Source organism: Oncorhynchus masou, chromosome 24, assembly GCF_036934945.1.
Source record: "Oncorhynchus masou masou isolate Uvic2021 chromosome 24, UVic_Omas_1.1, whole genome shotgun sequence".
Taxonomy (NCBI): Eukaryota; Metazoa; Chordata; class Actinopteri; order Salmoniformes; family Salmonidae; genus Oncorhynchus; species Oncorhynchus masou.
Genome location: NC_088235.1, coordinates 108,508,082 through 108,535,432, shown reverse-complemented (window position 1 = coordinate 108,535,432; position 27,351 = coordinate 108,508,082). Strand labels below are relative to the sequence as shown.

Genomic DNA, 27,351 nt, shown 5'->3' with positions numbered 1-27,351 from the left:
AGACTGTGTGAGAGAGACTGTGTGAGAGAGAGAGAGAGACTGTGTGACAGAGAGAGACGGTGTGACAGAGAGACTGTGTGACAGAGAGACTGTGTGACAGAGAGACTGTGTGAGAGAGAGAGACTGTGTGACAGAGAGACTGTGTGAGAGAGAGACTGTGTGAGAGAGACTGTGGGAGATGAGAGGTGTGAGAGAGAGACGTGTGTGTGACAGAGAGACTGTGTTTCGAGCACTGCCTATGTGACAGAGACCTGGGTGAGAAGGAATAAACTGGGGAAGAGGGGTGAGGAGTTCAGCGAGGAAACATAAATATTTAATCAAGGCCAGATGGAGGGAACAAAGGGCGCAGAGATGATCGCCTACCAAACTGTCTCTTTCCCATAGAACAGAGATGACCGCCTACCAAACTGTCTCTTTCCCATAGAACAGAGATGATCGCCTACCAAACTGTCTCTTTCCCACAGAACAGAGATGATCGCCTACCAAACTGTCTCTTTCCCATAGAACAGAGATGATCGCCTACCAAACTGTCTCTTTCCCACAGAACAGAGATGATCGCCTGCCAAACTGTCTCTTTCCCACAGAACAGAGATGATCGCCTACCAAACTGTCTCTTTCCCATAGAACAGAGATGATCGCCTACCAAACTGTCTCTTTCCCACTTAACAGAGATGATCGCCTACCAAACCATTTATTTCCCACTTAACACAGAGATGATCGCCTACCAAACCGTTTATTTCCCACTTAACACAGAGATGATCGCCTACCAAACCATTTATTTCCCACTTAACACAGAGATGATCGCCTACCAAACCATTTATTTCCCACTTAACAGAGATGATCGCCTACCAAACCGTTTATTTCCCACTTAACACAGAGATGATCGCCTACCAAACCATTTATTTCCCACTTAACAGAGATGATCGCCTACCAAACCATTTATTTCCCACTTAACAGAGATGATCGCCTACCAAACCATTTATTTCCCACTTAACACAGAGATGATCGCCTACCAAACCATTTATTTCCCACTTAACACAGAGATGATCGCCTACCAAACCGTTTATTTCCCACTTAACACAGAGATGATCGCCTACCAAACCGTTTATTTCCCACAGAACACAGAGCGATGATGACTCAAACAGTGACTCAGTAGTGAGTCACAGATGATCTGCTAAGATGTTTGCACTTCTTCAGTCTGGCTAGAGTTGAGATCAACCAGTTCAAATGATCAGGACAAACAATGAAATACAGTAGTTACATTTTGGTATATTGCTAGAATAACTACACTTAAAGTCTGTGTTAGTGTTCCACCCTGTCATGTGATCTAGTGTCCTTTCTGCATGAGATGTATCCACGTTCAACCATTTATTTCCCTATACAGAAGTCTCTGAATATGATGTCCAGGATCTCCTCGGCTCCGACCCGTCCTGTAATGTGTCCCAGGTGGGTGAGGGCGAGGCGGACCCCCTCTGCGGCCAGGGACAGGTCTTGGTCTCTGTACTGGTGGTACTGGTTCAGGGCCTGGACACTCTGCTGGAGGTGGGCTCTGTGACGGGCCTGGGTCAGACTGGGAGCTCCGCTCAGAGGGTCACCACACCTGGATGGAGCAGATGTGTTATAACTGATGTACTGTATGTAGGTGAGCCGGGCCGGCGCTGCCAAATGTTTCAAAATAATGCGGTGTTTGATCTTCAGTCTGAGAGATGCTATCAGCGTTACTTTCTTGAAAGACTCAGGATGTATCAAATCTAATCAGAGTTTATTCCTCATATCCACAGGAAATAGCGGCCTGTGAAACGACACAATGAAACTCCTACCGTAAGCACAGGGTGTTATGACTCATGTTATGCATGATATTATCAAAAGCTTAGGGACCAATCCTGACTTACTTGCGATATCAAAGTGTTACCTAAGTTTGATTTCGAATGAATTGCACAATGAATCTATCAATCAGAGTTAGGATTCCGCACATGGTGAATACCTGATATACAGGAAAAAAAAAATGTTTAAACCTACGTAGAAGCATATAGTAACATTAACACAGAACTGTACTCTATACTTACAGAGTCTTGACCCTGCTCTGCAGCACAGTGAGGAAATCCTCCAGCCCTGTACTGGTAGAGCAGGACAGAAAACATGCAGGAGGGAAACCCGGTCTCTCTCTCAGCTCTCCCTCTGTTCTTTCCCTCTGCCCCTCAGGTACCAGATCACTCTTGTTGAGCACCAGCAGGACCCTGTCTGAAGCAGCCGTCATGCCGGCCTCAGGGCTGGGCAGCACAGTGCTAAGGTGCTCCTGGAGGAAGGCTGCTACTAGCTGAGGGTCTGGAGGTAGCTGGGTGGAGTCCACCACTACTAGGGTCAGATCAGCCTGCTCCACCCTGAAGGGAAAATACGCAATCAAATAAAATGTTATTTGTCACATGCTCGACCAACATGCTGACTAGACCGGGTGCGCGAAGGCGTGCATCCACGTGTGACATCGTGCACATGTTGGTTTTGTCCACACACACCAGACACGTTCAGGACACGCGGGTTGAAATATCAAAACAAACTCTGAACCAACTGTATTAACTTGGGGACAGAACAAAAAGCCTTAAATATTCATGGCAATTTAGCTGGCTAGCTTACTGTTGCTAGCTAATTTGACCTGGGATATAAACATTGGGTTGTTATTTTACCCGAAATGCACAAGGTCCTCTACTCTGACAATTAATCCCCCTTCATTTGGGGCGGCAGCGTAGCCTAGTGGTTAGAGCGTTGGACCAGTAACCGAAAGGTTGCAAGTTCACATCCCCGAGCTGACAAGGTACAAATCTAATATATAAAAATATAACACGAATAATAAACGTGATGAGTAACAATCATTTGGCTATATACATGGGGTACCAGTACTGAGTCAATTTGTAAGGGTACTTGGCTATATACACAGGGTACAAGGTAATTGAGGTAGATATATACACTACATGAACAAATGTATGTGGACACCTGCTCATCAAACATCTCATTCCAAAATCAGTAGCAGCCTCCACTCTTCTGGGAAGGCTTTCCACCAGATATTAGAACATTGCTGCTGTAACAGCCTCCACTCTTCTGGAAAGGCTTTCCACCAGATATTAGAACATTGCTGCTGTAACAGCCTCCACTCTTCTGGGAAGGCTTTCCACTAGATGTAGGAACATTGCTGCTGTAACAGCCTCCACTCTTCTGGGAAGGCTTTCCACTAGATGTAGGAACATTGCTGCGGGGACTTGCTTCCATTTAGATGTTGAAGCTCCCAGACTTATTCCAGTCTGGGGTAGGGAAACAGTCCTGTTGCTTAGCATCCGCTTCATCGGACAACATCTGAATTGAGCGTGGTACGAGATCCACGTGTGGTACTTCCTGTTTGAGTTTTTGCTTGTAAGCAGGAATCAGGATGGAGTTCTGGTCAGATTGGAGGGTGAGGGAAAGCCTTGTATGCATTTCTGTGTATGGAGTAAAGGTGATACAGAGTTTTTTGGCCTCTAGTTGCACAGGTAACATGCTGGTAAAAATGAAGTGAAAGGAATTTCAGTTTCCCTGCATTAAAATCACCGGCCACAAGAAGTGTGTTTGCTTTTGGCCCTATACAGCTTGTAGTGCCAGCATCGGATTGTGGTGGTAAATAGACAACTAAGACAAATAGTAAATAATATGGCCTGCAGCTTATCATAAGGTATTCTAACTGAGGCGAGCAAAAACATGAGACTTCCTTAAAATTAGAGATCACGCACCAGCTGTTGTTAAGAGACACCCCTCCCCTTCTCAGCTTACCAGAGGCTGCTGACCGGTCTTGACATGGAAAAGCCAACAAGATGTATATTATCCATGTCCTTGTTCAGCCACGACTCCATGAAACATAGAATATTACAGATCTTTAGGTCCCGTTGATAGGATAATATCAAACAGAGCTTGTCCAGTTTATTCTCTAGTGACCGCACGTTCGGCAACAGGCAGTTTATTTGCAAGCCGACGTAGTCTCGTCATGATGCCGGCTCGTCTGCCTCTTTTGCGCCGTCACTTCCTCTTTTGAGTCCCCGGGATTAGGGTCTGGTCCAGAGTCAACAGAACGTCCAGAGTCAACAGAACGTCCAGAGTCAACAGAACGTCCAGAGTCAACAGAACGTCCAGAGTCAACAGAACGTCCAGAGTTAACAGAACGTCCAGAGTCAACAGAACGTCCAGAGTCAACAGAACGTCCAGAGTCAACAGAACGTCCAGAGTCAAAAGAACGTCCAGAGTTAACAGAACGTCCAGAGTTAACAGAACGTCGAGAGTCAACAGAACGTCCAGAGTCAACAGAACGTCCAGAGTCAACAGAACGTCCAGAGTCAACAGAACGTCCAGAGTTAACAGAACGTCCAGAGTCAACAGAACGTCCAGAGTCAACAGAACGTCCAGAGTCAACAGAACGTCCAGAGTCAACAGAACGTCCAGAGTCAACAGAACGTCCAGAGTCAACAGAACGTCCAGAGTCAACAGAACGTCCAGAGTCAACAGAACGTCCAGAGTCAACAGAACGTCCAGAGTTAACAGAACGTCCAGAGTCAACAGAACGTCCAGAGTCAACAGAACGTCCAGAGTCAACAGAATGTCCAGAGTCAACAGAACGTCCAGAGTCAACAGAACGTCCAGAGTTAACAGAACGTCCAGAGTCAACAGAACGTCCAGAGTTAACAGAACGTCCAGAGTAAGCAGAACGTCCAGAGCTGCCGACCCGTTGAAGTACAAACTGCCATTCAAATGGAGGTTAGTGATCACTGTTCTGATCTCCAGAAGGTCATAGGAAATGATGGAGGCGACATTGTGTAAAAAAACATTTTTTAAGATCAGTGTAAAAAAAACACAGCATAGCAGAACTGGTCAGGAGTCTGTAAATGTGTTGCTATCCACTGCAGTTCCACTTCATAATCCCCCAGATTAGAATAGAATTGCGTAGCATTGTCCATTTTTATTGTCCATTTTTTTTTAAACAAAAAAGCATAGGTAGGGAATCTAGAGACAGTCACATAATTAACTGTATCTCTGTGGGGGGGGGACCCCCCCCTCCCCAGGGACTCTCCCCTGCCCCCAGGGACTAGCAGCAGCAGAAGCAGCAGGATGCTTATTCTGACTACCTCCTTCCTGCCCCCCCCCCAGGTCATGAGCCCTGGATCCCCTGACAGACATACAGAAAGTACCTTTAAGCACAAGAACTGCCTGCACTTCCTACCGGGCCAACTCTCCCCTCTCTCTCCCCTCTCCCTCTCGTCAGTCTGGCCAAGTCTGTGGAGGGTGGGTGTGTGTGTGTGTATATTCAGGGAGGAGTATATACATTTATGCTGCTGCTATTCTACACTAGTGTAAACAATGGAGGCAGCCGTCAGTGCTCCGGTATGTATGTATTTGACTCTGTCACTGTGCGTCTGTGTGCGTGTGTGTGTGTGTGTGTGTGTGTGTGTGTGTGTGTGTGTGTGTGTGTGTGTGTGTGTGTGCGCGCGTCTGTGTGTGCGTCTGTGTGTGCGTGTGTGTGCGTCTGTGTGTGCGTCTGTGTGTGCGTCTGTGTGTGTGTGTGTGTGTGTGTGTGTGTGTGTGTGTGTGTGTGCGTGTGTGTGTGTGTGTGCCTCACCCTCTGTATGGTAAATATTAATGTGTATAGTGGCACATCCTCCCACCTCCTGAGTGTGTTTACGTCTGGTATTTATATCCATACATTCTCTTTACACTGAGGAACTGGAGCTGAAGCCAAAATACAACATATGGAAAAAGCCTTGAATTATTTCTTCCTTTTTTCTTTTCGAGGATTTTCAAGTATCTTGTTCATTTTGTTCATATTGCCCATACAATGTAGACAACACTAGACTTTGTTCTGTACAGAAGTCACAATTCACAGGAAGAGACTCCCAATAATTCTCCATTAGGTATTGTTTAAGGTCTTTCCATATCCTAGTCCTGATGATAAGAATTAGTGTATTCATTTTAGGTGAACTGCAAAACAAAGATATTCAATTAGTTGAAATGGAACATGCATTTGGACCATAATGCTTTGTACCATATACAGTGGTGTATACATGTTGATATTGATTGATAAGCACCTACCTCTGGCGGGCTCTACGGACCCCCTCTCTCTCCACGCTGTCTGAGGAGTCTCTGAGCCCTGCGGTGTCACTCAGGAGGACAGGGAAGCCCCCAATGTCCAGAGAGGTTTCCACAATATCCCTGGTGGTGCCCGCGATGGGGGACACGATGGCTGCTGGACGCTGGCCTGGACAGAGGAATGGAGAGAAAGATGGAGATAGAGATGGACAGAAATTGGGATAGAGAGATGGAGACAGACAGACGGAGACAGACAGACAGACAGACAGACAGGGAGGGAGGGAGGGAGGGAGGGAGGGAGGGAGGGAGGGAGAGAGGGAGGGAGAGAGAGAGGGAGGGAGAGAGGGAGGGAGGGAGAGAGGAAGGGAGAGAGGGAGAACGAGAGAGAGGAATTGGGATATAGAGATGAGAGAGAGAGAGGGAGGGAGGGAGAGAGGGAGGGAGAGAGAGAGGGAGAGAGGGAGGGAGGGAGAGAGGAAGGAAGAGAGGGAGAACGAGAGAGAGGAATTGGGATATAGAGATGAGAGAGAGAGAGGGAGAGAGGGAGGGAGGGAGAGAGGGAGGGAGATAGAGAGACAGACAGACATTATTTTTTTCCCCATATATCTTCTCTTCTATTTAAACCTCTACAACTAAATACACTGCTCAACAAAAATAAATGGAACACTAAAATAACACATCCTAGATCTGAATGAATTAAATATTTTTATTAAATACTTTTTTCTTTACATAGTTGAATGTGCTGACAACAAAATCACACAAAAATTATCAATGGAAATCAAATGTATCAACCCATGGAGGTCTGGATTTGGAGTCACTCAAAATTAAAGTGGAAAACCTCACTACAGGCTGATCCAACTTTGATGTAATGTCCTTAAAACAAGTCAAAATTAGGCTCAGTAGTGTGTGTGGCCTCCACATGCCTGTATGACCTCCCTACAACGCCTGGGCATGCTCCTGATGAGGTGGCGGATGGTCTCCTGAGGGATTTCCTCCCAGACCTGGACTAAAGCATCCGCCAACTCCTGGACAGTCTGTGGTGCAACTGGTGTGGGTGGATGGAGTGAGACATGATATCCCAGATGTGCTCAATTGGATTCAGGTCTGGGGAACGGGCGGGCCAGTCCATAGCATCAATGCTATGCAGGAACTGCTGACACACTCCAGCCACATGAGGTCTAGCATTGTCTTGCATTAGGAGGAACCCAGGGCCAACTGCACCAGCATATGGTCTCACAAGGGGTCTGAGGATCTCATCTCGGTACCTAATGGCAGTCAGGCTACCTCTGGCGAGCACCACACCATGACTGACCCCCAAAGAAATGCCACCCCACACCATGACTGACCCATCACCAAACCGGTCATTCTGGAGGATGTTGCAGGCAGCAGAACGTTCTCCACGGCATCTCCAGATTCTGTCACGTCTAACATGTGCTCAGTGTGAACCTGCTTTCATCTGTGATGAGCACAGGGCACCAGTGGCGAATTTGCCAATCTTGGTGTTCTCTGGCAAATGCCAAACGAGACTCCGTCTCATGCTACCACTAGAGTGAAAGCACCGCCAGCATTCAAAAGTGACCAAAACATCAGCCAGGAAGCAGAGGAACTGAGAAGTGGTCTGTGGTCACCACCTGCAGAACCACTCCTTTATTGGGGGTGTCTTGCTAATTGCCTATAATTTCCACCTGTTGTCTATGCCATTTGCATAACAGCATGTGAAATTTATTGTCATTCAGTGTTGCTTCCTAAGTGGACAGTTTGATTTCACAGAAGTGTGATTGAGTTGGAGTTACATTGTGTTGTTTAAGTGTTCCCTTTATTTGTTTTGAGCAGTGTATATTCATGGGAAATACTAACTATCGAAGAGTCCTATTCTTGGTTATTTGGAATCAAAATAAGATCCTCGACAAACTCATAAATCTTCTCCTGCCATGGGATATTTTCATCCAGAACCACGCCTCTGTTCAGTGGAACTACGTACATAGAGCAAAGTGCTGTACGGTACGATCCCTCCCTCCCTCCCCAGCCAAACAACTGACAGCCCATTACTCTGTGTTAAGAGCTGTGGCCGGGAGTCGGGCCCTGGGAAAGACCAAGCTCAATAGGAAACAATAACAGGATTTTATCTGGACTCTGATAAACACGTGTATTATTCTGATAGGAAGCCCTGTGGAGCAGCAGCCAAACAGATGTTCCACACGGTTTATACAGAGCCTTGCTTTATGACACAGGATGTCATATCTCAAACTCGTGAGCACATGACTGATAAACAAAAAACAGGTTCATTAGAAACAGATTCATTAGAAACAGATTGTCACGACTTCCGCCGTAGTCCCTCTCCTGGTTCGGGCGGCGTTCGGCGGTCGACGTCACCGGCCTTCTAGCCATCGCCGATCCACTTTTCATTTTCCATTTGTTTTGCCTTTGTTTTACACACCTGGTTTCCATTATTTAACCCTCTGTTTTCCCCATGGTTTTTGTGCGTGATTGTTTTATGTATGTTCGGTCCGTTATCGTGGGCTCGGTATTACGACGTGTTATTTGGAATATTTGAGTAAAGTTTCTTGTGTTACTCATCTGTGCTGTCCTGCGCCTGACTCCTCTGCACCAGCTACTCTCAGAACATTACACACAGATTCATTAGAAACAGGTTCATTAGAAACAGATTCATTAGAAACAGATTCATTAGAAACAGGTTAATTAGAAAGAGGTGTGTATCAGGTGCGTATTTGGTGTGTCTTTGGTGTGTATTAGGTGTGTATTTGGTGTGTATTTGGTGTGTATTAGGTGCGTATTATGTGTGTATTTGGTGCGTATTAGGTGTGTATCGGGTGTGTGTGTTAGGTGTGCGTTAGGTGTGTAGTAGGTATGTATTGGGTGTGTATTAGGTGTGTGTCGGGCGTGTATTAAGTGTGTTGGGTGTGTATTAGGTGTGTGCCGGGCGTGTATTAAGTGTGTTGGGTGTGTATTGGGTGTGTATTGGGTGTGTATTGTGTGCCAGGTGAGCATCGGGTGTGTATTGGGTGTGTGTATTGGGTGTGTATTTGGTGTGTATTGTGTGTGTACTACGGGTGTATTGTGTGCCGGGTGAGCATTGGGTGTGTATTAGGTGTGTATTAGGTGTGTATTGGGTGTGCGTTTCACTTGTTTATGAGAAACGTACACCAACCAACGATTCACTTCCTCATCCTCGTTGTGTCGTACGGGGGGGGCTCTGAAAAAACATGACGACAAATGATTCGAAAACCTTCTAGAAACACCCAGGATAGTAACGCGGGGCTTTAGACGTTGTGCACATGAAATGATGTAATATCCGTAACGTTATATGCCATTTGGTTTGTGACTCAAAAGCTATCCAGAATGGAACAGCTGGATTGGGGATACAGCTCAAAGTCACACAACATGGAATACAACGCTGCGGACAGAGCACCCATACTGCAAAACGACGATTAGGAATTGAATCGCTGGTTGGTGTACGTTTCTCAAAAATAAGTGAAATCGCAACAAAAAAAAAACGTGTCTAGAACCTTCTAGAACATGCCATTTACATCAGAAATAGAGATTTGGTCATAAAAAAAGCATATTTAGGTGTATGACTGAGTGCACTCATACATGGCTGTCCATAGAAATGAGGATTCGCTCTGCAATGTGTCATACTTTGTGTGTGTGTTGTTCTTACAGAGCGTGTTGAGCAGACTGCTCTTCCCAGCATTGGTAGCTCCCGCTATCACCACCTGTACTCCGGAGCGCAGCCGCTCTCCTCTCCTCTCGTCCTTTAGGTGTCTCTCTATCTCTGTCTCCAGCTGGCGCACTGAACTGTCCACTGGGAAGGGGAGACGGGCAGAGGCAGGACAACGGGGAGTCAAGTTCAATTTCATGTTTGCTTTCCAAATAACCAATGCCATGGAAACAGGAGAAAGTCTCTCTGCTCTGTGACATGTGAAACTAATCAATTAATGTCAACAATATTGTGACATATTTATAATGTGTCTCTGGTGTGAAACAACCTTTTTTAAATGCCGATTACATGAGATGAATGAATGTCACCCATCGTGTAGACCCCTGCCCACTTAACTATGAACCAGAGGTGGCTCTGACTTCTCCTCTGAAAGGAAAGGGCCCAATGGCGTGCCACCAAAACAAATGCCACGCAGCAAAGCATCTGTCCCTAAATCAAAAGATCAGAGGCTTCTGTTCTCTCAGCTGCCCCACCAGACTGCAGCAGGCGACGCTGAGGGGAATTTCCCTTCCCTCCGCTTCCTCTCACTCTCCCCTTCTCCCCCCACACCATGGGAAACACAGAAAGACAGAGAGACAGAGAGAGAGAAGCAGAGAGACAGAGGGAAGGAGAGAGACAGAGAGAAGGAGAGGGAGGGGGAGAGGAGAGAGACAATGGAAGACAGAGACAGGGGTGGTAGAGAGAGATAGGAGAGAAGGAGAGAACCAGAGAGAGAGAGAGAGAGAGAGAGAGACAAATAGGTGGTAGAGAGATACAGAGAGAGAGAGAGAGAGACAGAGATAGATAAATTGAGAGACAGAGAGACAGACAGAGAGAGAGAGAGAGACAGAGATAGATAAATTGAGAGACAGAGAGACAGACAGAGAGAGAGAGAGATAAATTGAGAGACAGAGAGACAGAGAGAGAGAGAGATAGATAGATAGATAAATTGAGAGACAGAGACAGACAGAGAGAGAGAGACAGCAAGGTGGTAGAGAGAGAGCGACAGAGAGACAAAGAGGTGGTAGAGAGATAGAGACAGAGAGAGAGACAGAGAGAGAGACAGAGAGACAGATCGTTAAATTAAGAGACAGAGAGACAGACAGTCAGAGAGAGAGAGAGAGAGAGAGAGAGACAGAGACACCACTGTCAGATCACAGCCAGATCAACGTGTTTCTAAAGAAATTAACCAGCAATATTCATTCAGAAAAACAGCCCATTAAACTCTACAACATGAACCAATCGTACAGATGGGCTCCAAACAGTGCAGAGAAATTCATTGAAACTTTGAACTCAAATGAAATGATGAACTCTATGCAGGTCTTCAATAACTCACAATACCAAAACAATAAAGAAGGTGTCAATTCGGCTACTCAAAACATCGACTGCCTATTCCAAAAAGAAGCATCAAAAGAAAATTTGAGAAAACCAAAGAAATGCAACATCAGAAACAAGAAAACTAAATGTTTCTAAAAAGTGGTTTGATAAATAATGTAAAACAACTAAGACAAATGTCAAATGAAAAACATTAGCAGCTAAACAACCCAGAGCTACGATATGAATACTTAGAAACTCTGAAACAGTATAAACAAACACTGAAAGGCAAGAAATTGAATTATACCAACAAGACACTTGATGAAATTGAAAACGCAACTGACCAAAATCAGTTCTGGGACATGTGGAACAGTTTAAGCACGACAAAGCCACAATAATTAACCATAGAAGATGAAGGAATTTGAAAAACTTATTTTGATAATCTATACAAAAACATCCCACAAAAAGATTTACAACAGAACCAATTAGACACCTTACACACCTTACTTACACACACTAATTAATAAACACCATCACACTACTGACCATATATACACCTTACACACACTAATTAATAAACACCATCGCACTACTGACCATATATACACCTCACACACACTAATTAATAAACACATCCATCAAAAAAAAGAGGGCAAAATCTTTACTTGCTTTATTGACTTTTAAAATATCATTTGATTCTATTTGGCACGAAGGGCTATTCTACAAAACTCTCCAAAGTGGGCTTGGTGGTCAGGTGTATGACTTAAAATGTAGTTGAAGTCGGAAGCTTACATACATTTAGGTTGCAGTCATTAAAACAAATTTTTCAACCAGTCCACAAATGTCTTGTTAGCAAACTATAGTTTTGTCAAGTCTGTTAGGACATCTACTTTGTGCATGACACAAGTCATTTTTCCAACAATTGTTTACAGACAGATTATTTCACTTATAATTCACTGTATCACAATTCCAGTGGGTCAGAAGTTTACATACACTAAGTTGACTGTGCCTTTAAACATCTTGGAAAATTCCCCAAAATGATGTCATGGCTTTAGAAGCTTCTGATAGGCTAATTGACATGATTTGAGTCAATTGAAGGTGTACCTGTGGATGTATTTCAAGGCCTACCTTCAAACTCAGTGCCTCTTTGCTTAACATCATGGGAAAATCAAAAGAAATCAGCCAAGACCTCAGAAAGAAAATTGTAGACCTCCACAAGCCTGGTTCATCCTTGTGAGTAATTTCCAAATGCCTGAAGGTACCACGTTCATCTGTACAAACAATAGTACACAAGTATAAACACCATGGGACCACGCAGCCGTCATACCGCTCACGAAGGAGACGTGTTCTGTCTCCTAGAGATGAACGTACTTTGATGTGAAAAGTGCAAATCAATCCCATAACAACAGCAAAGGACCTTGTGAAGATGCTGGAGGAAACAGGTACAAAAGTATCTATATCCACAGTAAAACAAGTCCTATATTGACATAACCTGAAAGGCTCAGCATGGAAGAAGCCACGGCTCCAAAACCACCAGAAAAAACCACCATAAAAAGACTACGGTTTGCAACTGCACATGGGGACAAGATTGTACTTTTTGGAGAAATGTCCTCTGGTCTGATGAAACAAAAATAGAACTGTTTGGCCATAATGACCATCGTTACGTTTGGAGGATAAAGGCAGAGGTTTGCAAGCCGAAGAACACCATTCCAACCGTGAAGCACAGGGGTGGCAGCCTCGTGCTTTGCTGCAGGAGGGACTGGTGCACTTCACAAAATAGATGGCATCACGAGGGAAGGAAAATTATGTGGATATATTAAAGCAACATCTCAAGACATCAGTCAGGAAGTTAAAGATTGGTCGCAAATGGGTCTTCCAAATGGACAATGGCCCCAAGCATACTTCCAAAGTTGTGGCGAAATGGCTTAAGGACAACAAAGTCAAGGTATTCGGAGAGGCCATCACAAAGCCCTGGCCTCATCTATAGAACATTTGTGGACAGAAATGAAAAAGTGTGTGCTAGCAAGGAGGCCTACAAACCTGACTCAGTTACTCCAGCTCTGTCAGGACGAATGGGCCAGAATTCACCCAACTTATTGTGGGAAGCTTGTGGAAAGCTACCTGAAACGTTTGACCCAGGTTAAACAATTTAAAGGCAACGCTACCAAGTACTAATTGAGTGTATGTAAACTTGTTACCCACTGGGAATGTGATGAAAGAAATAAACGCTGAAAGAAATAATTCTCTCGACTATTATTCTGACATTTCACATTCTCAAAATAAATTGGTGATCCTAACTGACCTAAGACAGAGAATTCTTACTAGAATTAAATGTCAGGAATTGTGAAAAACTAAGTTTAAATGTCTTTGGCTAAGGTGTATGTAAACTTCCGACTTCATCTGTATGCACACAGAAAACATGTGTGCAATAAAAATCCAAAACCAAAGAACAGAATTCTTTTCACAACGTCGAGGTGTGAGACAAGGCTGCAGTTTGAGTCCAAATCTTTTCAACATTTTTATCAATGAATTAGCAGACATGTTGGACCATTCTCCAGCGCCAGGACTCACACTATTTGACACAGAGGTGAAATACCTGCTATATGCTGATGATTTGGTACTTCTATCACCAAACAAAGAAGGTATTCAACAGAACCTTAACATTCTAGAGCAATATTGACATAATTGGGTCCTGGCAGTAAATTTCCCAAAAACGAAAATCATGATTTTCCCTTAAAAAAAAAAACTGATGTCAGAAACACAAATATAAATTCACCCTGAACAACACCATAAGTGAACACACAAAAAATGACTCACACCTTGGGTCTGACCATATCTGCATCGGGAAACTTTAATATGGCAGTGAATGCACTCAAAGAAAAAGCCCGCAGAGCATTGTATGCAATAATAATGAAATTATTCAAAATCCCAGTTAGAATTTGGACTAAAATATTTGACAGTGAAATCCAGCTCTTTACGGAATTGAGGTTTGGGGGCCACTCAATAAACTGGACTTTAAAATGTGGGACAAACATCCAATTGAAGCCCTACATGCAGAATTCTGTCGGAAATTTCTACAAATTTAAAGAAATACAGCAACTAATGCAGGAAGGGCAGAATTGGGCCGTTTTCCAGTAATAATGAAAATACAGATAAGATCATCAACATTTTGGCCACATCTAAATTCAAGTCTGCAATTTAAAGCACTTCAAACTCAAGAGCTGAGTCCAGAAACAAGCCCTCTCAGTCAGCTGGTGTTGGACCTCACCAACCAAGCGGAGCCCAGAAACGAGCCCTCTCAGTCAGCTGGTGTTGGACCTCACCAACCAAGCTGAGCCCAGAAACGAGCCCTCTCAGTCAGCTGGTGTTGGACCTCACCAACCAAGCTGAGCCCAGAAACGAGCCCTCTCAGTCAGCTGGTGTTGGACCTTACCAACCAAGCTGAGCACAGAAACGAGCCCTCTCAGTCAGCTGGTGTTGGACCTCACCAACCAAGCTGAGCCCAGAAACGAGCCCTCTCAGTCAGCTGGTGTTGGACCTCACCAACCAAGCTGAGCCCAGAAACGAGCCCTCTCAGTCAGCTGGTGTTGGACCTCACCAACCAAGCTGAGCCCAGAAACGAGCCCTCTCAGTCAGCTGGTGTTGGACCTCACCAACCAAGCTGAGCCCAGAAACGAGCCCTCTCAGTCAGCTGGTGTTGGACCTCACCAACCAAGCTGAGCCCAGAAACGAGCCCTCTCAGTCAGCTGGTGTTGGACCTCACCAACCAAGCTGAGCCCAGAAACGAGCCCTCTCAGTCAGCTGGTGTTGGACCTCACCAACCAAGCTGAGCCCAGAAATGAGCCCTCTCAGTCAGCTGGTGTTGGACCTCACCAACCAAGCTGACACCAGCACTGCTTCAAAAGAAAGAATTCCAATAAACTAAATCATGAACCAATCAAAGGCCTCATTTACAACATTGGAAAAATGAAACAAAATCCCAAGCCGACTAAATTGCTTTCTGGCCCTAAAAAGAGAATATGAATTGGCTGATTATCTCTACTCTGTCAGAGACACGAAGCAGAGACAGATCCTTACCAAGTACAGGCTGAGTGACCACCAATTGGCAATAGAAACTGGCAAACATATAAAGACATGGTTACCCAAAGAGGAGCGTGTATGTGGTCACTGCATGACAGGGGAGGTAGAGACAGAGATGCACTTTCTCCTTTACTGTGAGAAATATTCCTCACCAAGAGATTCATTATTCACAGAAATGACTACATTTATTCCAAATTGTAACTTATTAAACCCAGAGGAAAATCTAAAAATACTCATGGGTGAAGGAGCAATGGCTCCTCTTGCAGCCAAATATGTATTTTCCTGCCATAGCCTGAGGGACACTGAATAATAACATCTGCATAGTAAGCAGTAACTTATTTATTGTTATTATTGTTGTTTTTGTGATTATCATTCCAAATAGTAGTGGTATGGGTAGTAGGGTGATGGTAATAATAGCAGTTTAGTGATGGTGGTAGTTGTAGTAATAATGATGATGGTAGTTGTAGTAATGATGATGATGGTAGTTGTAGTAGTGATGATGATGGTAGTTGTAGTAATGATGATGATGGTAGTTGTAGTAATGATGATGATGGTAGTTGTAGTAGTAATGATGATGATGGTATTTGTAGTAATGATGATGGTAGTTGTAGTAATGATGATGGTAGTTGTAGTACTAATGATGATGATGATGGTAGTTGTAATGATGATGATGGTAGTTGTAGTAATGATGATGATGGTAGTTGTAGTAGTAATGATGATGGTAGTTGTAGTAATGATGATGTAGTTGTAGTAATGATGCTGATGGTAGTTGTAGTAATGATGATGATGGTAATTGTAGTAATGATGATGGTAGTTGTAGTACTAATGATGATGATGGTAGTTGTAGTAATGATGATGATGGTAGTTGTAGTAATGATGATGATGGTAGTTGTAATGATGATGATGGTAGTTGTAGTACTGATGATGATGATGGTAGTTGTAGTAATGATGATGATGGTAGTTGTAGTACTAATGATGATGATGGTAGTTGAAGTAATTATGATGATGGTAGTTGTAATGATGATGATGGTAGTAGTAATGATGATGATGGTAGTTGTAGTAATGATGATGGTAGTTGTCGTAGTAATGATGATGGTAGTTGTAGTAATGATGATGATGGTAGTTGTAGTAGTAATGATGATGATGGTAGTAGTAATGATGATGGTAGTTGTAATGATGATGATGGTAGTTGTAGTAGTAATGATGATAATGGTAGTAGTAATGATGATGATGGTAGTTGTCGTAGTAATGATGATGGTAGTTGTAGTAATGATGATGATGGTAGTTGTAGTAATGATGGTGGTAGTTGTAGTAATGATGATGGTAGTAGTAGTAAGGATGGTAGTTGTAGTAATGATGATGATGGTAGATGTAGTAGTAATGATGATGGCAGTTGTAGCAATAATGATGTCATTCCCATAGCAACGATTAAAACATTCCCAAACCACACTGTTGCATATGTTTTGGGGCTGTCATAAACTGTCAGGTTTCTGGGAATTCATATTTAAATGTTTCTCTGATATATATGACACTGTTATAGATCCGTCTCCCATTACAGCCCTTTTTGGAGTACTGCCCATGGGTACCCCCCTATCAAGAATCCAGTCGGACACTGTTGCTTATACAGCTCTTTTAGCTAGACGGCTAATACTACAGAACTGGAAGATGGCAGCTCCCCCATCTTATAAATATTGGGTGAGAGATGTGTTGTGCTCTCTGAAACTATAAAAAATTCTATTCAAGTGGGAACCCCAAACTGTAGTCACAATTCAATGGCTCAGACACAAGAGGTATTTGGCAGGGTCTGCAGTCAATCACGGATTACAAAAAGACAACCAGCCCCGTCTCGGACCAGGATGTCTTGCTCCCAGACAGACTAAATAAGGTTTTTGCCCGCTTTGAGGACAATACACTGACACGGCCTGCAACCAAAACCTGCGGACTCTCCTTCACTGCAGCCGAGGTGAGTAAAACATTTAAACATGTTAACCCTCGCAAGGCTGCAGGCCCAGACGGCACCCCCAGCCACGCCCTCAGAACATGCGCAGACCAGCTGGCTGGTGTGTTTACGGACATATTCAATCAATCCTTATCCCAGTTTGCTGTTCCCACATGCTTCAAGAGGGCCACCATTGTTCCTGTTCCCAAGAAAGCTAAGGTAACTGAGCTAAACGACTACCGCCCCGTAGCACTCACTTCCGTCTTCATGAAGTGGTTTGAGAGACTAGTCAAGGACCATATCACCTCCACCCTACCTGACACCCTAGATCCACTCCAATTTGCTTACCGCCCAAATAGGTCCACAGACGACGCAATCTCAACCACACTGCACACTGCCCTAACCCATCTGGACAATGTGAGAATGCTGTTCATCGACTACAGCTGAGCATTTAACACCATAGTACCCTCCAAACTCGTCATCAAGCTCGAGACCCTGGGTCTCGATCCCGCCCTGTGCAACTGGGTACTGGACTTCCTAACGGGCCGCCCCCAGGTGGTGAGGGTAGGTAACAACATCTCCACCCCGCTGATCCTCAATACTGGGGCCCCACAAGGGTGCATTCTGAGCCCTCTCCTGTACTCCCTGTTCACCCACGACTGCGTGGCTATGCACGCCACCAACTCAATCATCAAGTTTGCGGACGACACTACAGTGGTAGGCTTGATTACCAACAACGACGAGACGGCCTACAGGGAGGAGGTGAGGGCCCTCGGAGTGCGGTGTCAGGAAAATAACCTCACATTCAACGTCAACAAAACAAAGGAGATGATTGTGGACTTCAGGAAACTGTGGACTTGTGGACTTCAGGAGATGATTGTGGACTTCATTTTATAACCATGTATATTGTATACATTGTTGCTTTGGCAATATTGACAATGTTTTTCATGCCAATAAAGCAGCTTGAATTTGAATTTGACAGAGAGAGAGGTGGTAGAGAGAGAGAGACAAAGGCAGAGAGAGAGGTGGTAGAGAGAGAGCGACAAAGGCAGAGAGAGAGGTGGTAGAGAGAGAGACAAAGGCAGAGAGAGAGGTGGTAGAGAGAAAGAGACAGAGACAGAGACAGAGAGTGAGAGTGAGAGAGAGGTGGTAGAGAGACAGAGAGAGAGGGAGGCAGTGAGAGAGACAGAGAGAGAGAGGTGGTAGAGAGACAGACAGAAAGGTGGTAGAGAGAGAGACAGAGAGAGAGAGGGATGGTAGAGAGACAGAGAGAGGCAGTGAGAGAGACAGAGAGAGAGAGGTGGTAGAGAGACAGACAGAAAGGTGGTAGAGAGAGAGACAGAGAGAGACAGAGAGAGAGAGGCGGTAGAGAGACAGACAGAAAGGTGGTAGAGAGAGAGAGACAGAGAAAGAGAGGGATGGTAGAGAGACAGAGAGAGAGAGGTGGTAGAGAGACAGACAGAAAGGTGGTAGAGAGAGAGACAGAGAGAGGGAGAGGGATGGTAGAGACAGACAGAAAGGTGGTAGAGAGGGAGAGACAGAGAGAGAGAGGGATGGTAGAGAGACAGACAGAAAGGTGGTAGAGAGAGAGAGAAAGAGAGAGAGAGAGGTGGTAGAGAGACAGAGAGAGAGAGGTGGTAGAGAGAGAGAAAGAGAGAGAAAGAGAGAGGTGGTAGAGAGACAGACAAAAAGGTGGTAGAGAGAGAGAGAGGGATGGTAGAGAGAGCAGGTTTGTAGCTGCTGACAGTGTATTCCTGTGTTGGACAGCCTGAGAGGCCAGGCTTTGAAGACAAGATGAATGCCTGCAGTGTCCCTGTGGCCCCTTCTCCCCACTTCCTCCAAGGAGACAGTCTTTTCAGCACTTTGATGCATATCTTCTCTCAATGACGCTAGCTCTCCCTCTCTGCAGATACAAACAGGAAAGCCATGCCAACTCCCCCTGGAAAACTCACTTCCGTAATTGTTATTTTGTTCCAGAGAAGGGGGAGTACCCACCTTGATTTAACACCCCGTCCTCGATGAGCTCATCTTCACTGAAGTCTATGAAGGCTTCCACGTGAGCCAAACACTGAAACAACAAACAGACAGATGTTGAGCGAAAGAGACAACAATATATGCAGTCCTCTCTATATTAATTCCTTAGGCAATGATTTACGTTTTTCTGTCGTGATTGTCTTCTAGGTCAGAGGGATAGACTAAAACATCTCAGTGGACTAAAACATCTCAGTGGACTAAAACATCTCAGTGGACTAAAACATCTCAGTGGACTAAAACATCTCAGTGGACTAAAACATCTCAGTAGACTAAAACATCTCAGTAGACTAAAACATCTCAGTAGACTAAAACATCTCAGTGGACTAAAACATCTCAGTGGACTAAAACATCTCAGTGGACTAAAACATCTCAGTGGACTAAAACATCTCAGTAGACTAAAACATCTCAGTGGACGAAAACATCTCAGTGGACTAAAACATCTCAGTAGACTAAAACATCTCAGTGGACTAAAACATCTCAGTGGACTAAAACATCTCAGTGGACTAAAACATCTCAGTAGACTAAACAAAGCATCCTCTCCTTATCTCCCTTCCTGTGCCACGACAGAAGTGAACAGGTGAAGGCATCATCGCTACTGAAATGCACCCTAAAGATCTGAATGTTGATTGACACATGGAATGATTGACAGTTCAATAGGCCCACTAGGAGAGGAAACATCAGCCGACTGCATGTTCCCTCCATCCACACATTGTACCCGAGAAACAATAGCAGCATTGTCTGCATGCCGAACTAGGGAAAGGGTGAAACTACAGTAGGTAGATTCCAAACATACTATTTTGACTTTCACAAATAGAGATTGGATTTTGTTAGGCTGCTGACGGTTTTCCTCAGGAAGGCCAAAATTAGGCTCTTTTCTGTAGCACTCCTCTCAGGAGAGGTGGCGAAGCGTTGATACCCAGGTCTGGTGCCAAGGAAGAGATCACACGATACACTCCGGGTAGAAGCTGCCCATTGGCACAGATCTAGGATCAGCTGGTTCCTGATCCCTGCTGTCAGACAACTACAGTATAGACAAGACACTCTCTGGACATCACACTTAATCAGACCACTATAACAATTGCCTGGGGGCGACCACGCCAACTCGAACACCTCACCCTAGACTTCTACAGTATCCACAAAGGCCTGAATCCTAACTTTGAGATCTGTGTGTTTTTGATGCAACACCGCTAAACAACTGCCTGGCTAGCTTAGAGAACAACACGCTGGGTGAAGCCGATCCAGGCTAGGTAACCATCAACGTATTTTCTCTTTCTCTGGGGAACCTACTACCTACCCGTTTGAGCCTGTAACTCCAGTCCTGGTAGAGGCGGCCCAGCTCCCCATCCATCTGCCTGAGGGCCTGCCTCCTCTGGGCCTCAGTCTCAGCGTGGATCAGATCCCCCAGGCCCTCCACCTCCGTCAAGCCCAGTTTCCCCGCATGGAAGGCCCTCCGCGTGAACTCCCCTGCCTCCGCAGGCCTCACACCCTCCAGGCTTCCTGCATAACACACATCGCACAGCAAGACAGAGAAAACAGGGTCAAAGCCAGGGTTAATTAGTTACACACACACAGCAAGACAAAGACAACACTTAGGTCACTAATAAGGTTCCCTATCGTTCACAAGACAAGGTTACTAAGGTCCACTAAGGCAATGTACACTACTGTTCAAAAGTTTGGGGTCACTTAGAAATGTCCTTGTTTTTTAAAGAAAAGCTCATTTTTCTGTCCATTAAAATAACATCAAATTGATCAGAAATACAGTCTAGACATTGTTAATGTTGTAAGTGACTATTGTAGCTGGAAACGGCAGATTTTTTTAATGAAATATCTACAAAGGCGTAAAGAGGCCCATTATCAGCAAGCATCACTCCTGTGTTCCAATGGCACGTTGTGTTAGCTAATTCAAGTTTATAATTTTAAAAGGCTAATTGATCATTAGAAAACCCTTTTGCAATTACATTAGCACAGCTGAAAACTGTTATTCTGATCAAAGAAGCAATGAAACTGGCCTTCTTTAGACTAGTTGAGTATCTGGAGCATCAGCATTTATGGGTTTGATTACAGGCTCAAAACAGCCAGAAACAAAGAACTTTCTTCTGAAACTCGTCAGTCTATTCTGGTTCTGAGAAATGAAGGCTATTCCGTGCGATAAATTGCCAAGAAACTGAAGATCTCGTACAACGCTGTGTACCACTCCCTTCACAGAACAGCGCAAACTGGCCCTAACCAGAATAAAAAGAGGAGTGAGAGGCCCCGATGCACAACTGACCAAGAGGACAAGTGCATTAGAGTGTCTAGTTTGAGAAACAGACGCCTCACAAGTCCTCAACTGGCAGCTTCATTAAATAGTGCCGTAAAACACCAGTCTCAACGTCAACAGTGAAGAGGATGCTGGCCTTCTAGGCAGAGTTACAAAGAAAAAGTCATATCTCAGACTGGCCAATAAAAAGAAAAGATGAGCTAAAGAACACAGACGCTGGACAGAGGAACTCTGCCTAGAAGGCCAGCATCCCGGAGTCACCTCTTCACTGTTGACGTTGAGACTGGTGTTTTACGGTACTATTTAATGAAGCTGCCAGTTGAGGACTTGTGAGGCGTCTGTTTCTCAAACTAGACACTCTAATGTACTTGACTTCAGTCACTCAAGTCATAGACTGTTTTATCTGCTACCGCACAGCAAGAGGTACTGGAGCGCCAAGACTAGGAACAAGGCTTCTTAACAGCTTCTAACCCTAAGCCATAAGACGGCTGAACAATTAATCAAATGGCCACCGGACTATTTACATTGACCCCCCCTTATTTGTTTTGTACACTGCTGCTACTCGCTGTCTAATATCTATGCATAGTCACTTCACCCCTACCTACATGTACAAATGACCTCTAACCTGTCACCCCCGCACACTGACTCGGTACCGGTACCCCCTGTATATAGCCTCGTTATTGTTATTTTATTGTGTTACTTTTTAAACATTTTAAAAAGTAACACATTTGGTAAAATATTTTCTTAACTCTTCTTGAACTGCACTGTTGGTTAAGGGCTTGTAAGTCAGCATTTCACACTAAGGTCTACACTTGTTGTATTCGGTGCATGTGACAAATTAAGTTTGATTTGAACTATTATTCTACAATGTAGAAAATAGTAAAAATAAATAAACCCTTGAATGAGTTGGCATGATTGATACGGTTGTGTATATGTAGTCATTTGCAACGGCATAGAACAACAAACGGTTTAAATCATTCACAGCTAAATATACACTGCCTAAATACACAGTGGACAAATCATTAAGAACACCGTCCTAATATTGAGTTGCACCCCCCTTTCCCCACAGAACAGCCTCAATTCATCAGGAATGGACTCTACAGGGTGTTGAAAGGGTTCCACAGGGATGCTGGGCCATGTTGACTCCAATGTTTCCCACAGTTGTGTCAAGTTGGCTGGATGTCCTTTGGGTGGTGGACCATTCTTGATACACACGGGAATTCTGCATTTATCAAAGTACCATCGGGTAGCCTGATTTCTGCATTTATCAGAGTACCATCGGGTAGCCTGATTTCTGCATTTATCAGAGTACCATCAGGTAGCCTGATTTCTGTATTTATCAGAGTACCATTGGGTAGCCTGATTTCTGTATTTATCAGAGTACCATCGGGTAGCCTGATTTCTGCATTTATCAGAGTACCATCGGGTAGCCTGATTTCTGTATTTATCAGAGTACCATCGGGTAGCCTGATTTCTGTATTTATCAGAGTACCATCGGGTAGCCTGATTTCTGTATTTATCAGAGTACCATCGGGTAGCCTGATTTCTGCATTTATCAGAGTACCATCGGGTAGCCTGATTTCTGTATTTATCAGAGTACCATCGGGTAGCCTGATTTCTGCATTTATCAGAGTACCATCGGGTAGCCTGATTTCTGCATTTATCAGAGTACCATCGGGTAGCCTGATTTCTGCATTTATCAGAGTACCATCAGGTAGCCTGATTTCTGCATTTATCAGAGTACCATCGGGTAGCCTGATTTCTGTATTTATCAGAGTACCATCGGGATTATTAGGGAAATCATTCTTCTTGCAAAGTATGTAAAAGTTTGAATCAATCTATTATATTCATCTGATTATCCACATTGAACACATTATTGTTTGCATGTGACCCGTACTCAGTGTATATTTGTAGGCATATTTAATGCTATGTGTCCGCTGGCTGCTTGTCTCTTGTCTTCCTGAGAAATACACACACTACCAGAAAGAGACAAACCCCCTAACCGGCTCAAGGCTCATGAAGGCATAGGGTCAGAGGTTCAGAGTTGAAGGGTCATTCTGGGGTCACTGTGAGAGGCAAAAACAACACTGGCAATGAGGTAAGGTGTTTTTGTTAGAACCTTTGCAGAACTTAACTTATTGGTTGTCAATATGGTGGCCTGCAAAGGCATTACATCAACCAGAGACAGTTGACTGTTGCCAGTTGTACTACTACAGCATTAGTAAGGAAGAACAATGCTGATAACTACAGGAGATAGCAGGATTACATAATCATCAGCTTTATGTATTTTGTTGTTGACTGGCTGTTCTGAGAAGATGCAAATCTGAGACACTGCACAGTTTACATTCATTTATATAACACTGCCCCCTAGCAGCCAAACATGAACATTGCAAGGACGCTGACAACAGTTCTCCATTGCTCTCAAGTTCAAGGAAAGTGTTTGCAGGAAGGAAACAACACAGACACCCAGATGGAACAGCGACAAGAACACTTCTCCTCTAGGCTCTAGCCTAGTACTACACACACATATAAATATATATATATATATATATATACACACACTATATATACACTATATATACACACTATATACATATACAGTGCCTTGCGAAAGTATTCGGCCCCCTTGAACTTTGCAACCTTTTGCCACATTTCAGGCTTCAAACATAAAGATATAAAACTGTATTTTTTTGTGAAGAATCAACAACAAGAGGGACACAATAATGAAGTGGAACGACATTTATTGCATATTTCAAACTTTTTTAACAAATCAAAAATTGAAAAATTGGGCGTGCAAAATTATTCAGCCCCCTTAAGTTAATACTTTGTAGCGCCACCTTTTGCTGCGATTACAGCTGTAAGTCGCTTGGGGTATGTCTCTATCAGTTTTGCACATCGAGACACTGAAATTTTTTCCCATTCCTCCTTGCAAAACAGCTCGAGCTCAGTGAGGTTGGATGGAGAGCATTTGTGAACAGCAGTTTTCAGTTCTTTCCACAGATTCTCGATTGGATTTAGGTCTGGACTTTGACTTGGCCATTCTAACACCTGGATATGTTTATTTTTGAACCATTCCATTGTAGATTTTGCTTTATGTTTTGGATCATTGTCTTGTTGGAAGACAAATCTCCGTCCCAGTCTCAGGTCTTTTGCAGACTCCATCAGGTTTTCTTCCAGAATGGTCCTGTATTTGGCTCCATCCATCTTCTCATCAATTTTAACCATCTTCCCTGTCCCTGCTGAAGAAAAGCAGGCCCAAACCATGATGCTGCCACCACCATGTTTGACAGTGGGGATGATGTGTTCAGGGTGATGAGCTGTGTTGCTTTTACGCCAAACATAACGTTTTGCACTGTTGCCAAAAAGTTCAATTTTGGTTTCTTCTGACCAGAGCACCTTCTTCCACATGTTTGGTGTGTCTCCCAGGTGGCTTGTGGCAAACTTTAAACAACACTTTTTATGGATATCTTTAAGAAATGGCTTTCTTCTTGCCACTCTTCCATAAAGGCCAGATTTGTGCAATATACGACTGATTGTTGTCCTATGGACAGAGTCTCCCACCTCAGCTGTAGATCTCTGCAGTTCATCCAGAGTGATCATGGGCCTCTTGGCTGCATCTCTGATCAGTCTTCTCCTTGTATGAGCTGAAAGTTTAGAGGGACGGCCAGGTCTTGGTAGATTTGCAGTGGTCTGATACTCCTTCCATTTCAATATTATCGCTTGCACAGTGCTCCTTGGGATGTTTAAAGCTTAGGAAATCTTTTTGTATCCAAATCCGGCTTTAAACTTCTTCACAACAGTATCTCAGACCTGCCTGGTGTGTTCCTTGTTCTTCATGATGCTCTCTGCACTTTTAACGGACCTCTGAGACTATCACAGTGCAGGTGCATTTATACGGAGACTTGATTACACACAGGTGGATTGTATTTATCATCATTAGTCATTTAGGTCAACATTGGATCATTCAGAGATCCTCACTGAACTTCTGGAGAGAGTTTACTGCACTGAAAGTAAAGGGGCTGAATAATTTTGCACGCCCAATTTTTCAGTTTTTGATTTGTTAAAAAAGTTTGAAATATCCAATAAATGTCGTTCCACTTCATGATTGTGTCCCACTTGTTGTTGATTCTTCACAAAAAAATACAGTTTTATATCTTTATGTTTGAAGCCTGAAATGTGGCAAAAGGTCGCAAAGTTCAAGGGGGCCGAATACTTTCGCAAGGCACTGTATATATATATATATATATATATATATATATATATAGTGTGTATATAGATATATATATATATATATAGTGTGCACTATATATACACTATATGTACACACTATCTATATATATATAAACACACTATATATACACACTATCATTCAAAAGTTTGGGGTCACTTAGAAATGTCCTTGTTTTTGAAAGAAAAGCACATTTTTTAAATTAAATTAACATCAAATTGATCAGAAATACAGTGTAGACATTGTTAATGTTGTAAATTACTATTGTAGCTGGAAATGGCAGATTTTTTAATGGAATATCTACATAGGGCGGCAGGGTAGCCTAGTGGTTAGAGCGTTGGACTAGTAACCGGAAGGTTGCGAGTTCAAACCCCAGAGCTGACAAGGTACAAATCTGTCGTTCTGCCCCTGAACAGGCAGTTAACCCACTGTTCCCAGGCCGTCATTGAAAATAAGAATGTGTTCTTAACTGACTTGCCTGGTTAAATAAAGGTAAAATAATAAAATAGGTGTACAGAAACCCATTATCAACAACCATCACTCCTGTGTTCCAATGGCACGTTGTGTTAGCTAATCCAAGTTTATCATTTTAAAAAGGCGAATTGATCATTAGAAAACCCTTTCGCAATCATCTTAGCACAGCTGAAAACTGTTGTTTAAAGAAGCAATAAAACTGTCCTTCTTTAGACTAGTTGAGTATCTGGAGCATCAGCAGATACTCTGTACTCTCTGGACAACACACTCAAATCTCTCTACGAATGACTGTGTTTACCTAGTTCCATATCTCTCTACGAATGACTGTGTTTACCTAGTTCCATATCTCTCTACTAATGACTGTGTTTACCTAGTTCCATATCTCTCTACGAATGACTGTGTGTTTACCTAGTTCCATATCTCTCTACGAATGACTGTGTGTTTACCTAGTTCCATATCTCTCTACGAATGACTGTGTGTTTACCTAGTTCCATATCTCTCTACGAATGACTGTGTGTTTACCTAGTTCCATATCTCTCTACGAATGACTGTGTGTTTACCTAGTTCCATATCTCTTATCTCTCATCATATGACTGTGTGTTTACCTAGTTCCATATCTCTTATCACATGACTGTGTGTTTACCTAGTTCCATATCTCTCTACGAATGACTGTGTGTTTACCTAGTTCCATATCTCTCTACGAATGACTGTGTGTTTACCTAGTTCCATATCTCTCTACAAATGACTGTGTGTTTACCTAGTTCCATATCTCTCTACGAATGACTGTGTGTTTACCTAGTTCCATATCTCTCTACGAATGACTGTGTGTTTACCTAGTTCCATATCTCTTATCTCTCATCATGACTGTGTGTTTACCTAGTTCCATATCTCTCTACAAATGACTGTGTGTTTACCTAGTTCCATATCTCTCTACGAATGACTGTGTGTTTACCTAGTTCCATATCTCTCTACAAATGACCGTGTGTTTACCTAGTTCCATATCTCTTATCACATGACTGTGTGTTTACCTAGTTCCATATCTCTCTACAAATTACTGTGTGTTTACCTAGTTCCATATCTCTCTACAAATGACTGTGTGTTTACCTAGTTCCATATCTCTTATCACATGACTGTGTGTTTACCTAGTTCCATATCTCTCTACAAATGACTGTGTTTACCTAGTTCCATATCTCTTATCACATCACTGT

The 27,351-nt window shown here is 43.6% G+C and overlaps 1 protein-coding gene across 3 annotated transcripts in view; it reads right to left on the bottom strand.

The window, feature by feature from the left end:
* Positions 1-232: 232 nt before the first annotated feature.
* The window catches only part of gtpbp3 (GTP binding protein 3, mitochondrial), a 39,412-nt gene continuing 12,293 nt past the window's right edge, over positions 233-27,351 (bottom strand). For all 3 annotated transcript variants that reach the window (XM_064936047.1, XM_064936048.1, XM_064936049.1), the window contains exons 4-9: positions 20,476-20,678; positions 19,143-19,215; positions 9,776-9,919; positions 6,100-6,265; positions 2,067-2,381; positions 233-1,600 (exon numbers count right to left, since the gene is read on the bottom strand). In XM_064936047.1, the coding sequence (XP_064792119.1) occupies positions 1,369-1,600; positions 2,067-2,381; positions 6,100-6,265; positions 9,776-9,919; positions 19,143-19,215; positions 20,476-20,678 (1,133 nt within the window). In that variant the 3' untranslated portion in view covers positions 233-1,368. The remainder of the gene's footprint in view (positions 1,601-2,066; positions 2,382-6,099; positions 6,266-9,775; positions 9,920-19,142; positions 19,216-20,475; positions 20,679-27,351) is intronic.